General features: G+C 52.9%; 1 protein-coding gene across 2 annotated transcripts in view; it reads left to right on the plus strand.

The window, feature by feature from the left end:
* Positions 1 to 14999, plus strand: part of FBLN1 (fibulin 1) — a 99775-nt gene that overhangs the window by 26212 nt on the left and 58564 nt on the right. For both annotated transcript variants that reach the window (XM_016939389.4, XM_016939387.4), the window contains exons 5-11: positions 2321 to 2380; positions 4083 to 4184; positions 4781 to 4918; positions 6201 to 6338; positions 12252 to 12395; positions 13180 to 13308; positions 14425 to 14550. In XM_016939389.4, coding sequence (XP_016794878.1) covers positions 2321 to 2380; positions 4083 to 4184; positions 4781 to 4918; positions 6201 to 6338; positions 12252 to 12395; positions 13180 to 13308; positions 14425 to 14550 — 837 coding nt within the window. The remainder of the gene's footprint in view (positions 1 to 2320; positions 2381 to 4082; positions 4185 to 4780; positions 4919 to 6200; positions 6339 to 12251; positions 12396 to 13179; positions 13309 to 14424; positions 14551 to 14999) is intronic.

The raw sequence follows: 14999 nt of genomic DNA on the forward strand, positions 1-14999 counted from the left end.
CATCTGGGAAGTGGGGATAGTTGCAGTCCTACTTCATCAGGTGCTGGGAGGATGGAGTGCGAGATTGGGTGTCAAGGGTTGGGTAGAGCACCTGGCCCCATAAATGTCTGCCCTCACCATCTCCCCTTGTCCCTTCAGCTGCCCGGGGCAGCATGGGTGGCTGGCCTTGCTCTCACTTCTTGGGTGAGGGTCTGATGCTCAAGATCGCACGGCCGACACGTGGAGGAGGGAGACCCTGGCCTTCCACCTCCTGGCCAGTGCCCTCTCCATCTGGAGCTGATGGGCGAGCAGCTGGGGGCCATCGCTGGCTAATAGCTGGCTATGCTCTGTCAAATCATAGACACTTACTCAGCAAAGGGGCATGTGACCCCAAGAGCAGCTTCAAGAGCGCTCTCAGCTGTGTGCCCCCCAGTTCTGTGTCCTCGCCCTGCATTTCTGTGTGGTTCAGTTACAGGGTTCAGGAGACTTCGTGGCTGTCCAGTAGCCTCTTACACTTAGGCCATGGTTTCTTGTGCTGTAACAGAATTAACCTGGAAGAAGGCAGGACTCCGCCTGGGCCAAGCTTGCTGTGTAGTTTTCGGCCTGTTCCCTCCTCTCTCTGAGCTTTGTCCCCACTCTCTTAAAAAATAAAAGAGGCGTGAGCTGGGCATGGTGGCTTACGCCTGTAATCCCAGCACTTTGGGAGGCCGAGGCAGGCGGATCACCTGAGGTCAGGAGTTCGAGACTAGCCTGGCCAACATGGGGAAACCCTGTCTCTACTAAAAATACAAAAATTAGCTGGGCGTGGTGGCGGGCGCCTGTAATCCCAGCTACTTGGGAGGCTGAGGCAGGGAGAATCGCTTGAACCCGGGAGGCGGAGGTTGCAGTGAGCCAAGATGGGGCCATTGCATTCCAGCCTGGGTGACAGAACGAGACTCAGTCTCAAAAAAAATAATAAAATAAATAAAGAGGTGGGGAGGTGCCGGAAGGGGCAAAAGGGAAGAACCCTCAGACCTGTAGTCTCTAAGTCAAGCTGATGGCTGTAGGGTCCTGGGTGACATGGAACCTTTCGCTTCTTGTTCTTAGGTTTTCAAGTCCAGGCTGTAGGGTCCCTGGTCACAGAGGACCCCGGTCACCCGGGACTCATCTTTCACTTATTGTTCTTAGTTTTTCAAGTCCAGGGCCCAATGGATGCCACTGAGATGATTTCAGATGTTACAGTCATCAAGAGGGATTGGGGCCGCATTCTGCCTCATTCCTTGGCTTTTGAAATCAGAGATGACATTTTCACTTTAAACAAACCCAAACCATTCCTGCTGGTGGAGGATTTCTCCTGCATCTCGGGGGTGGATTTTCACTGATTTATGTCTGCAGCGTGAGCAGTCTCTGGGCTTTTCTGCAGCTCCAGATGTTAGATGTTTTATCTCTCCGTCTTTTATCTGCTTCGGTCCTTGCCCCAGACTATGCTCGCATGCTCCCTCCTCTGGGAGGGCTCCCTGTCTTCACAGCCGCGCCTTCCTCCCACTGCTACCAGTGCCATGGACCCACTGTGTGCTTCCTGGGGGCCATGCAGAAGGTCCCCAGACCAGTGCTGGCCTGCGACAAATAAGTACAGAAATGGAGAGTAACCCTTTTCAAACACATAATAGCATTTGATAGAATCAATCAGGAGACTCAAGTTTTTACTGCGTGCATCGCTTTAGACTTGGAGGGCGTGTGTTGGTTGTTAGCAAGGCCGTGACTGCATTTGCTGAGATGGTCAAGTAATTTGGACTATGGGAACATCACCCAGCATGAAGTCAGTGATTACAGGCCTTTGTGTCTGTGGTCTTTCTGTTATAACTGATCCTTTTTTTTGAAACGGAGTCTCGCTCTTGTTGCCCAGGCTGGAGTGCAATGGTGTGATCTTGACTCACTGCAACCTCCGACTCCTGAGTTCAAGCGATTCTTCGGCCTCAACCTCCTGAGTACCTGAGATTACAGGCGCATGCCGCTACACCTGGCTAATTTTTGTATTTTTAGTAGAGACAACATTTTACCGTGTTGGCCAGGACGGTCTTGAACTCCTGACGTCAGGTGATCCGCCCGCCTCGGCCTCCCAAAGTGCTGGGATTACAGGTGCCTGCCCCCACGCCTGGCCTATAATTGATCAGATATCAATTATACATTTTCAAGTGTAATTCTAGCTTAAAGAGGATAAAGTTAATACTTAGCTGTTTATATAAGATGTTCAAATGGGCATTACTGCCTGATAGTGACAAGAAGAGAGAATGTTGGGAGTTTCTTTTAAGATAAGATGGGTGTTTGGATAAATGTCTGACTTGCTCTTTTTCCCCCTTAGATAAGATCATTGATGTCCAGGAGGAACAAGAGGACCCGTATCTGAATGACCGCTGCCGAGGTGAGACTCGGGCGTCTCCCATCAGTTGGCATTTAAACAAACCCCAAGGGGCCAGCAAGGTGTCTCAGGCCTGTAATCCTAGTACTTTGGGAAGCCAAGGCAGGAGGATTCCATGAGCCCAGGAGGTTGTGGCTGCAGTGAGCTATGACTGCACCTTTGCACTCTAGCCTGGGCGACAGAGCTGGACCCCGTCTCAAAAACAAAAAAACAAACAAACAAAAAACAAAACCAAGGAATCTCGGTGCTGATCTCATTGAAAGTTGGAATCCAGGTTTTGCTTTGGTTTACCCTGCAAAGTACCCTTTGGCTGGGAGCCAGCCATAAGCCACTTCCGCCCTGAGGAGTCCTGGACTCCCAGCTCCTCCTTCCCTTCCCCCTTCCAGATCTAGGGCTGGCTGGGGAGGGGAAGGGTGGGCTTACCAAGGAGGGGCCCTGGTGAGGGCTGGTGTGGAAAGCCTGCACATTACCGAGCCCCCAGGCCTTGTGAAGGTGACAGAGGCCTCCCTCAGGCTCTCAGGGGAGAGGAGGGGGCTCAGTGTTCCCTGCTTTTGTGCCCCTGGAGTCCCAGCCACGGTTCTGTCACCATTGGTGATATTCATTTGCCTCACAGGGAGATGTCTGCACATTTAACTAAGGGCCTCGCAGGTTTGTTTTTCATATGATAAAACTGTTTTTCTTTCATGGAACATTCTGGCATGTCTAGACCTGCAGATCTGCCTCACAAGCTCTTTCAGTGGTTCGCCCTGTGGTTAGGGTGTTAATTAGGGGCCAGTTTAATCCCCAAATGATGCAGTCAGTGTACAGTGACAGTTGGTCCAGGGGCGCGGTCCAGGGGCCTGGTGGAGGGAGGAAGGGAGTGACCTAGAGCCCCAGCAAGCCTCAGGGCTATGGGAGGAGCTTTCTGGGGAGGGGAGAGCTGGTCTGCAAGGAGGAGGCGGGATTAGCTGGGAAAATAACCCTGAAACGGTCCTCAGGGACACCTGAAGCCTTGTAAAGGGCACGGACCCACTGTAGCGGGGTACTGGGAGGCAGTGGGCTGGGGAAGGAGCTGGGGTTAGAGGGCCAGAGAGAGGGGCCCGAGAAACAGGCAGGCTGGCAGCAGTTAGAAGTGTATCTCGTAGAATCTTTCCCTGGTTGAGGCTTATCCTGATGAGATTTGCACTCTGAGCATCACTCTGGCCGCCCTATAGGAAGAACAGGTTGTGGGGTGCTTCTGGGCTATGCAGAAAGACCAGGTGGGAGGCTGTGGCCGCAGCCAGGTGGGCAGCTGCAGGAACTGAGGCCATGGTAGTGGGCTTGGAGCAGCGGGACAGCTCGAGAGTTCAGTGAGGAGCAGGTACATGAGGCCTAGTTGGGGCCTGGCCTTCCACGTGGAGCCCACACCCCCATGTCTGTGACCGGCAATGAGCTCTTCTCTGCCTCGCCCCTTCCAGGTCCACCCCAGCCTACAAAGGGCACCCTGCACACCACCTGATTTTCCAGACGGGGAGGTTGGGACCTGAAGCAGCAGCCCCTGGGGGGTGTCCAGAGCCAGAGCCTGGGGGTCTCCCAGGAGGGCAGCAGGTGGGCTCCAGCCAGGTCAGCCTGCCTTCCTGGGTTCTTCTGCTCAGAGGGCGTTTTCTATGACCCAGCCTGAACGGAGCTAGAAACCAGGTGGTGCCTGGGTGCGTCCATCCCTGGCTCATGCACGCTGTGCTTCCAGGAGGCGGGCCCTGCAAGCAGCAGTGCCGAGACACGGGTGACGAGGTGGTCTGCTCCTGCTTCGTGGGCTACCAGCTGCTGTCTGATGGTGTCTCCTGTGAAGGTAATGTCCCTATCCCAGGTGCCAGCAGGACTGGCAGGTCACTGTGCTTGGGAGCTCTGTGCTGGAGGACTGACCAGGGCCTGCCTTCTACAACCCAGACCCCATTCAGGGGTGGAGAGCAGCCCAGGTCTCGCTTTCTCGTGTTCCCTGGAGTTTGCAGCGCAGAGGCCCCTGCCGAGACTTCCCTCCAAGACAATATAAGCACTGGGGTTGGGAAAGAGGATGGAGTTGGCATCTAACCAGGTTCCAGATCCAGGATCTGCTGAGTGGCCTTGGGCATGTCCTTCAGCCTCTCCTGGCCCCCGCGTCTGTGAGATGGGGGAGATGGAGAAGATGCTGCCCCCCCATGGGGTTCTTGAGGACCACATAACTACAGTCTCAGAAAAAGCAGTAGATATGAACGTTAGCAGGGGAGAGAAATCACTGCTTTCGACTCCGTGCAGTCCACAGCCCGGATGTGCACATGGTGGGCCTGAGCTCAGTTTGCGAGGGTGCAGGGAAGCACTTCCACCGTGGCTTTGGCACATTCCTTCTGAGGATGTATTAGGATGGGTCGTTCTTGCTGGTCACCCCCGCACTGCCTCGGTCTCTCCTAGATGTCAATGAATGCATCACGGGCAGCCACAGCTGCCGTCTTGGAGAATCCTGCATCAACACAGTGGGCTCTTTCCGCTGCCAGCGGGACAGCAGCTGCGGGACTGGCTATGAGCTCACAGAGGACAATAGCTGCAAAGGTACAGCATGCGCTCCGAGTCTGCAAACCTGGTCTTCGAGGCGTAGATACGGCGCGGTGGGAAGGGCAGCTCTGGGGTCTGGGCTCCCGCAGTCCTGCGCCCTCTGTGGCTGCCTGGGCGACTGCCTGCTCATCTGCAGGAGGGAGGTGGTTATACCCACCAGGGTGTCTGGACGGGTGGGATGGCAGGTGAAAGTGCTTGCCAATAATGTTCAGAACATTGAAAAAGTTGACAGTAGTGCCCCAGTACCAGCTAGTTCTGTTAGGAAAGATTTACGTTCTTTTGGTGCAGAGTAAACGATGGCAGATTTGGGTTTCTAAAAAGGCTCAGTGCATGATTATTTAAAATCAAGACCAGGGATGAATTTCAGGTTCTCACATGTACTTTCTACAAAAAAAAAAAAGCAAAAAACAAAAATCCCACAACTGTTTTTGCACAACAGCTGCCTTCCATCCAAATCCAGGCTTCCTTGAAGTTCAAAGCATATCCCCTTCCACTGCATAAACACATGGCATTTCTGGCTGCCAGCCTTTCCCCCCAAGCCTTAGGTGTTATTTGGCAGATGGGGAGGCTCTGATGAGGATCGTTTAGAACACAGTTTTGCAGAGGGTTTCAAGCCTTTCAGAAGGACAAATCCACTTGTGTAAAAATGTCACTCACTGTATCATGAGAGTGACTTCAAAGCATGGCACACCCCTTCTGACATCTGAGGGCCACAGAGCAAATTCTGTCCTCCCCACCCCCGCACACCAGCTGGGTGGTTTGGACCCCTAGAGCCCAGTGGCCGAGCCAGCTGAGTATACACATTTGACCATTTGACAGCCATGAACTTCAAGGGAAGGGCAGCCCATCACATCCCATCATGACTGTAACCCTTGTTAATATTTGGATTATTGTGAAGACTTCAGAATGAATATGTTTATAGAGACTGTGTTTGTTGCCACTAAGATAATTGCTTTATGATCTAAACTAAACATACACTTAGCCTGAATGAATACTAATATATATATACCCGCCAGGAAAATGCCAGGGTGATTTATTATAACAGACAGTTTGCCTCATAAGAGCCTTGGGAAAAAAAGTCAGCTTTTTAAGTCTTTAGCAACTGGAGCACGATTTGGCTCAGTGAAGTCTTTTTTGTGTATGATTTCTGTATTAGAATGTTTTGGGTTATAGTCTGAGTAATGCACATTAGAAAAAAGCTTTCTTATGATTTTAAAGTGTTGTAAGATGCTTCTGGCAGGACTCTTGCTAACAATTTCCTTTTTTTATGATGTACCAGATATTGACGAGTGTGAGAGTGGTATTCATAACTGCCTCCCCGATTTTATCTGTCAGAATACTCTGGGATCCTTCCGCTGCCGACCCAAGCTACAGTGCAAGAGTGGCTTTATACAAGATGCTCTAGGCAACTGTATTGGTAAGAGGTGTGCTGCCAGGATTAGCGGGCTATTCCAGGAGGGGTCAGCGACCTAGCCTTGGGGCAGGCCTCTAGAATCTGCAGGGCCGCATGGTATACAGAACAGGGGTTGGCAAACTTTTTGTGTAAAGGGCTGGACAGCAAATAGAGCAAATACTTTAGCCGTTGTGGGCCATATGGTCTCTGTCGTAATAGTCAACTCTGCTGTTATAGTCTAAAGCGGCCAAGGGCCATCTGTAAACAAATGGGTGTGGCTGTGTTCCAATAAAACTTTATTTACAAAAATAAGCAGCAGGCTGGATTTGGCCCAAGGGCCACAGTTTGCTGATCTGGGTTTAGATTAAAGAGCTTGGGTTTTGGAGTTAGTGACCCAAGAAAATTACTTCTGAGCTTTAACTTTTTCCTCTATAAAATGGGAGTAATCATAATACCTGGCTTATAGACTTGAGGCCAGGATTAGGCGAGTACTTGCGAAGTCCTGGTACACAGGAAGCACTCGGTGAGTGGTGATTCCCTGCCACAGGCATTTAGCCTATTAAAAAATTATTTTAAAAAATACTTGGCTGGGCACAGTGGGTCACGCCTGTAATCCTAGCACTTTTGGGAGGCCAAGGCAGGAGGATTGCTTGAGGCCAGCCTGGGCAATATAGTGAGACCCCATCACTACAAAAAATTAGCTGGGTGTGGTGGCGCATGCCTACAGTCCCAGCTACTTGGGAGGCTGAGGTGGGAGGATCCCTTGAGCAGGGAGGTCGAGGCTGCAGTGAGCTGTGATGGTGCTACTGCACTCCAGTCTGGGCAACAGAGCAAGACCCTGTCTCAAAAATAAAATAAAATATAAAAATAAAAAATAGTCTGTGTTAGTATTTGAATTCATAGAGACAGAAAGTAGAATGGAAGGTGCCAGGGGCTGGGCAGGGTGGGGGATGGGGAGTGAGTGTTTCCTGGGTGCAGAGTTTCAGTTTGAGAAGATGAAAAAGTTCTGGAGATGGATGGGGGTGATGGTGGCACGACAGTGTGAATGCAGTAATGCCCCTGAACCGTCTACTTAACATGGTTACGATGGCAGATTTTATGTTACATAAAATTTGTAGTTCACATGTAGTTCACCACAATAAGAAAAGAAACTCTGGCCAGGCACGGTGGCTTACACTTGTAATCCCAGCACTTTGGGAGGCCGAGGAGGGTGGATCACCTGAGGTCAGGAGTTTGAGACCAGCCTGACCAATATAGTGAAACCCCGTCTCTACTAAAAATACAAAAATTAGCTGGGCGTAGTGATGGGCGCCTGTAATCCCAGCTGCTTAGGAGGCTGAGGCAGCAGAATCGCTTGAGCCTGGGAGGCAGAGGTTGCAGTGAGCTGAGATCACGCCACTGTACTCCAGCCTGGGTGACAGAGTGAGACTCCATCTCAAAAATGAAAAAAAAAAAAAAAAGAAATTGCTGATATCAGAGAAATACTAATATGAAAAGAGAGAATCCCTTGTGAACTTAGTATGAATTTAGGAGGCCTGGGCAAGACCACTCACGCTAGAGGAGCTGTGTGGGGGGCAGCCGGGGAGCTGGCCGGCCTGGGTTACTGGTTCTGGAAAGACAGGAGGTGAGTCCTGCTTTCCCCAGCCGTTGTCAGGTTAACTGCCTGGCTAGGCCACTGCAGTCAGCGCTTAAGTCCTGATCCACCGGCTCTCCCTCGGCCTCTGCTTGGCAGACGCTCCTGGGTCCTGCCTTTGAGGTCAGAGAGACTTTTTAGGAGAAGAGGTGAGGAATCCCAGCTACAGATCACACTAGTCAGAACCTCCCCACCTGGGGTGGCCCCATCACCTCTCCCCTGCCATGAGCAAGGGGGTATACATTTCCATCTTGCTTCGATTTCAGCTTTTCCTTAGCGAAATCTGTATTGATCATTTATTTGAAATAGTGGTTTGGAGAGAGAGCTCTTCCCCCACTGCATTATTTTTAACCACTGAGATATTTAAAGATAAGTGGATGTGGCCGGGCACAGTGACTCACGCCTGTAATTCTGGTACTTTGGGAGGCCAAGGCGGGTGGATCACTTGAGGTCAGGAGTTTGAGACCAGCCTGACCAATATGGTGAAACCCCGTCTCTACTAAAAATACAAAAATTAGCCGGGTGTGGTGGTGAGCACCTTGTAATCCCAGCTGCTCAGGATGCTGAGGCAGGAGAATCGCTTGAACCCAGGAGGCAGAGGTTGTAGTGAGCCAAGATAGTGCCACTGCACTCCAGCCTGGACAACAGAGCAAGACTCTGTGTCAAAAAAAAAAAAAAAAAGATAAAAAGACAAGTGGAACAGTGAGCCCTTAGGACAGGGGCCTTGTCTGAAACCTGCCCCAGCCTTCCTCTGTTACAGCTTCCCTGTCATCGCCTGGGGGAGACTTCTGAGCTGGGGGGCTGTGGCTCGGCTGCCAGTTGGCCCCTCGCCAGTCCCTTGCCAGCAGGGAGGGGTGGTTGTCGCTCAGCGCAGGGGATGGTGAGCAGGGAAGCCATGGGCTCTCCGGGGCCAGTGGGGAGGTTAGTCCTGCTCAGACTTGCAGCCTGCTCAAAGGGGGGTCCGGAGGAGGCTGGCGTCGACTGAGGATGGAAACCCTGACTCATGGCAAAATCAGCCCCGATTTCCACAAAGAGGCAACGTTTGCAAGTCTCAACCTAGCCCTGACTTTCCTCTCTACAGGGTGCAGCACTGTGTATGGGCTGAGGCTCGGGAGCCATCCCCTCACTGTCCTTCCAGGACTGGCAAGCAGGCTGTGGGCTGAAGGCCAGCCTGGCGGCACTGAGCTGTTCCGTGCCATCTCCCTGGGTCCTCAGTGACAGCATCGAAAGCCAAATGTTCAGCTCCCTCAGGGTCCCCTTAGCTTGGGATGCTGGGATGAGGATGGGGTTCCCCTTTTCATGTGCTCTCAATCCTTGCAATCAAGCTCAGGAATCATTGTTTTAAAAGATCTCTATTTCAAAAATTATGTATGTCTTGATTTATAAATCAGCAAACAAAACCTAAGTGTAGGAAGTAAACGCTCCTCCCCTGGCCAATCCTGCCCGCCTCTTGGCAGGGTCCATGAGCCCTTCTGGGCTCTGCTCCCTTGAGACTTTTTGTTTTTTTATGAAAATGGGATCAGACTGTTCTGCCACTTGCTTTTTCCCCCCACTTGACAGGGTATTTAGAAATCATTTCATGTCAGCACCTTTATTTTATCTTTTTAAAAATGACTGCATCAGCAGAAATACGTCTTTCTAAGGAGAAAATACATCAAGATAGAAGGTAGTTTCAGGCCGTCTGGGAGAGGGCTGAAAAGGTTCTATGTCAGGTCCTGGTCCCCCAGCACGCAACCTGGGTCCTCTGCTCCCACACCTCTGCCCATGGTACCCGCTCCCTCACCCAGGAACAGCATGGTCCGTGGTGGGAAGTGTTGATTCCCTTGTGTAGCCAGAATCCATCTTCCTGGAGCTCCTAGAACCATCCTGGGGCCCCAAGAGCCCATCCGAGCCTCCTGCCTGTAGCAGAAGAGCTCTTCCTGCAGAGCTAGTACAAGGGATGGGTCAGGGTCCCAGAAAGTGGAGGTCTCTGCCCCTATCATGCATGGAGAATTTTCTAGGACCTTAAGGTTGGGTCACCGAGGGCTTTGAGACCAGCATGGCTTTGTCGGGTTTTCTTTGCTCTTTTTCTTCAAATTCCCCCCTCCTGCTGCTGTATTCCTTTCTCCTTCTCCTCTTCCTCTTCCCCCTCCCCCTCCCATCCTCCCCTTCCCATCCTCCCCCTCCCTCCTCCTCTTCCCCCTCCCCCTCCCCTCCCACTTCCCTCCTCCCCCTCCTTCCCTTCCCCTTCTCTCCCTCCCCCCCTCCCCCTTTCCCTCCTTCTTTTCTTCTTCTTCTTCTTTTTTTTTTTTTTTTGAGACAGTCTCACTCTGTCACCCAGGCTGGAGTGCAGTGGTGCAATCTTGGCTCACTGCAACCTCCACCCTGCTGGGTTCAAGCAGTTCTCCTGTCTCAGTCTCCCAAGTAGCTGGGATTACAGGTGCCCACAACCATGCCTGGCTAATTTTTGTATTTTCAGTAGAGATGGGGTTTTGCCGTGTTGGCCAGGTTGGTCTCGAGCTCTTGACTTCAGGTGATCCGCCCCTCGGCTTCCCAAAGTGCTGGGATTGCAGGCGTGAGCCACCACACCCGGCCTCTTCCTTTCTTCTTGAGTGGGGAGGAAGGAATGGGCCAGGGCTTCCCACGTACCTTGGCTGACCTTGCCTGGGGACGTCGGCAGGTCCTGGGGCAGGAAGGGGTTCCACTGAATCTAGGAAGCACTGGGTGAAGCCAAGTGAACGGGGACCTTGGTAGCTTGGGCTTTTCCCATGTGAATCCCTGACAGGGAGAGATCGGGCACCATGTTCCCAAACTCACCCGATGCTTTACATTGATTTGCTGTCTGTTTACTCATTCCCATTCATTCATTCATTGATAGCCAGGTCTTACCCCTGTGGAGCACACGATGTTCTGAGGGACACAGTTGTTCTGTGGAACAGAGTTTGGGGAATGTAGTCTGAGTGAGGAGCCTGCAGCGCCAGGGGGAAGGCAGCCACCACTCTGCTAAACGCTGCATTTATTCCTGTTACAGGGCAGGGGCCACCCAGCTGTTTCTCTAAAGGGCTAGATGGTAAATAACAACTTCAGTCTCTGTGGCAACCACTCAACTCTGCCTTTTGCAGTGTAAAAGCACCCCTGAGCAATGCATAACAGAGTGGGCCTGGCTGCATGCTAATAAAACTTTATTTACAAAAGGAGGTTTAAGCCGGGTTTGAACCAAGGGCCATCATTTGCTGGCCACTGATTTAAGGGAGCTGGAAAGCAGGAGACCCTGGTTCTAGACCTAGGCCCTGGTTGGCCCCTGACTCCAGCCATGAGCCCAGAGTCATTCAGTCTCTGGACCTTGGTTTCCTGTTTATAAAGTGCAGGCAGTAACGATAGTGATACTGGCCTCACCTCACTTGCAGGCTGGCTGTGGTGCTCGAGAGCGGTCATGGATGTAAAAGCTTTTGTAAACTGTAAATTGCTGCACGGTCAGCACAAAGGGCTGACTCATTTGACTGAGGAGGGTGGACTTGGCTGGCAGGGAGAGGGGTACAGCTGTCCTCCTTTCTGACTTATGCTCAGGGGTCTTCCACCATCACTCCCTCTCTTTGTTCCCCCACACCAGATGCTTTGTACGTGTCTGAGCAAGGTTCTCCAAGGTGATGTTTAGATGCTTAGGTCCTTTCCCACTCCCTCTATCAGGAAGTGCAATCTGTGTATTCTTCCTCCGAATTTGAGCAGAAGGAGGGTATCCCTGTGTAGCATGGCCCTCCTGGACCATTCATGGGTTCACACTTGCTCATTGTATGTCATCAAAGGTAAATGCCCCACGGTCCACATGTCAGAGGTGTGTCCACTCAAGGAAGGAGACTGCCGTGCAGTGAGCTCAGGGAGCCATGGCACCTCCCAGGTGGGCCTGGCTCAGCATAGGCCCTGTGAAGCCTGGTCATCGGAGGGGCCTAGAGCCTCGCTGGGAGTCAGAGTTGCTGGCACCACGTGGACAGTCACCTGTCTCCTTAACAGCGTGCCCAGTGTGTGGAGTAGATGAATGCAGGAGAAGCCAGGCAGGCAGGTCCCGATTTGGCACAGCAAACGATGGAGGTGCTGGAGATTTAGGGACAGGAAGAAGGGCCAGAGAGGTGGTGTTTGAGGCGGTATGCAGTGATAACATTTGGGAGCCAGCTGGGAGGCGGCTGTGTGGTCCAGAGTGAGGGGGTTGAGCCCCTCCATTTGTGGTTTTGCAAAGAGGTGGGAAGGGGAGTTTCTTTGGAGATCCAGTTTTTGGGTTCTGGGACACCCTCCAGGTTTAACCACATGGTCTCTGTCTTTTCCCGCTGTAGATATCAATGAGTGTTTGAGTATCAGTGCCCCGTGCCCTATCGGGCATACATGCATCAACACGGAGGGCTCCTACACGTGCCAGAAGAACGTGCCCAACTGTGGCCGTGGCTACCATCTCAACGAGGAGGGAACGCGCTGTGTTGGTTGGTATTAAGAAAACAAATCTGAAATCCACTTTCCTGTCTGCTTCCAGCACGCACCCTGCCTTCTCTGGAAGCAGAAACTTGATCCCCAAAGCAAAGCCATTTCTATCAGCCCATCCATCCCATTGTCAATTCCCAAGCATGGGGCTTCATTGTCTTGCCTGGACTGGTGCGGTAGAGCACCAGCCCGTCTACTGCCTCAGCCTTGTCCGGCTTGTCCTGAGCCCAAAGCTCTCGCACCCCACCCTGTTTACAGCTCCATCAGCTCCCCATTGGTGACAAAGGACGGATGCCTCTGCTTACAGTCCAGTCCCCGAGAGCTGACCCAACTCCACAAACCTTGTAATTCAGGCAATGTGGGTCTTGCCACTCCCCACACAAGCACTGTCCTTTCCTCTCTGTGTGGGTGTTTGCTCTCACATCATTCCCTCTGCCCACCTGCTCCTACGTTCCTTTGGATCCAGGGCACCCAGCCTGCCTAGATCCCGCCAGGGAAGGAGCCTTCCTCGCATAACCCCCAGGACACTTCTTCAGTGTCTCCCTGGGTTCCTGGGCACTTCCTACCTTAATGAGAGTCATTGCTGTCCTGCCAGCCAGGTAGGGCTGCCTCTGGGTCAGCTGTCTTCCCAGTCCAGGGCCCGGCACTCAGTAGGTGCTCTGTGAAGTCGTGTTGAAATGGAATGCCCGTTTCCATGTGTTCCTTTCTTGCTTTCCTTTCTGATCATCTTGGGGGGAAAAAACCCAAACTAAAGGTTTTCATCAGGCTTTCTTTCTCCTTTGCAAGATGTGGACGAGTGCGCGCCACCTGCTGAGCCCTGTGGGAAGGGACATCGCTGCGTGAACTCTCCCGGCAGTTTCCGCTGCGAATGCAAGACGGGTTACTATTTCGACGGCATCAGCAGGATGTGTGTGGGTGCGTGGGGGGCCCCGCAGGCCTCGGGGGAACCCAGCCACGTGGCACCAGGGACACATTCTGTGGCACCTCGAGTGATGTGGTCTGATCCTCATCTCAGATAATCCCAAGTGCAGGCAGACCCCGAGAGAAGATCCTGAGTCAGGAGACCCCATTCTAGCCCCAGCTCTGCTGCTGCCCAGCCAGGTGGCCACTGGCACCGCCCCCCTGTGTGTGAGCCTGCTCCCCATCTGTGGAAAGGGGTTCTGCTTGACCCAGGACCTCCAAGTGCTGATGAGCCAGGTCTACACATGTGGGCAGCATCAGCGATTTCCTGGAGATTCACCGCTGAGCTGTAGATCCCCAGGAGCTAGAGATATGTGCCTTTAGCTCAGGGCAGCGAGGGGAAAAGTTGACCAGGAGTGGGGTCAGGTCCTGTCCAGCCAGTGCCTGCTGTCACCAAACCTAGGTGCTCAGGGAAGCCTGGCAGCTGCCACCCACTCCCCCAAAGTGGGCACTTTGCTAGATCCTGGCAGACCCTCCTTGTGGGCCCTGGGGAGGAGGACTGGCAGGAGGGCACAAGTTCAGATGTGCTGCCACAGAAGGAGCACGAGGCTCGCCCACCAGGCAGGCACACCGCGGCAGTCCCGGCTCTCCCACTGACTTCCCGCATGCTCGGGACAAGTCACTTTGCATTCCTTGTCTGAGAAATGAGGCTGGAGGCCAGGCGCGATGGCTCACGCCTGTAATCCCAGCACTTTGGGAGGCTAAGGCAGGTGAATCACTTGAGGTCAGGAGTTTGAGACCAGCCTGGCCAACATGACAAAACCCCGTCTCTACAGAAAATACAAAAATTAGCCGGGCATGGTGGCACATGCCTGTAATCCCTGTTACTTGGGAGGCTGAGGCAGGAGAATCACTTGAACTGGGAGGCGGAGGTTGCAGTGAGCTGAGATCATGCCACTGCACTCCAGCCTAGGAGACAGAGCGAGACGCCATCTCAAAGATGAAGGAAAAAAAAGAAATGAGGCTGGAGGAGGTGGAGGACAAAGGACATGAGCTGGCCTTACTAGGAGGGTGGAGTGTGGCGCCACTGTGTTGGACATTGCCCTGAGTTAGCCCACCCCTCACTTTCAGATGTCAACGAGTGCCAGCGCTACCCCGGGCGCCTGTGTGGCCACAAGTGCGAGAACACGCTGGGCTCCTACCTCTGCAGCTGTTCCGTGGGCTTCCGGCTCTCTGTGGACGGCAGGTCATGTGAAGGTGAGGCTGGGGCCCCGTCCACTCACTTCCCCCAGGTCACCTTCCTCCTGGGGAAGCCACCCTTCTGCAGACCGGTTTGCAGCAGATCTGCGATGGTTTCCCTGTTAAATGACATGTTAGCAGGGGAAGTGCCTGTAAAATATTGTTCATCATAGAGGACTGCCCGCCTGCCCGCCTGCCCACCCGATTTCTCCTGATGACATCCACCCTCCGAGGCCGTGTCGGGGTTCATAGGCTGCGGCAGAGGCCATGTGGGATGTGGCTAGGATTATGGGGCTTGGAGCATGAGACCCACAAGTCACAGGGCCTTGGTTATGCCCGACCTCTCCCTGCCTCCGTGTCCTCCCCGGGGAGAGGGGTTGATGTGTGATACAGCAGCGAAAACTGGACACTTGTTTTGCACAAAGACGGTGTGTGGGTTTTAATCAGATGCTGCCTAGGGGAGACAG

Source organism: Pan troglodytes, chromosome 23 (assembly GCF_028858775.2).
Source record: "Pan troglodytes isolate AG18354 chromosome 23, NHGRI_mPanTro3-v2.0_pri, whole genome shotgun sequence".
Lineage (NCBI taxonomy): Eukaryota > Metazoa > Chordata > Mammalia > Primates > Hominidae > Pan > Pan troglodytes.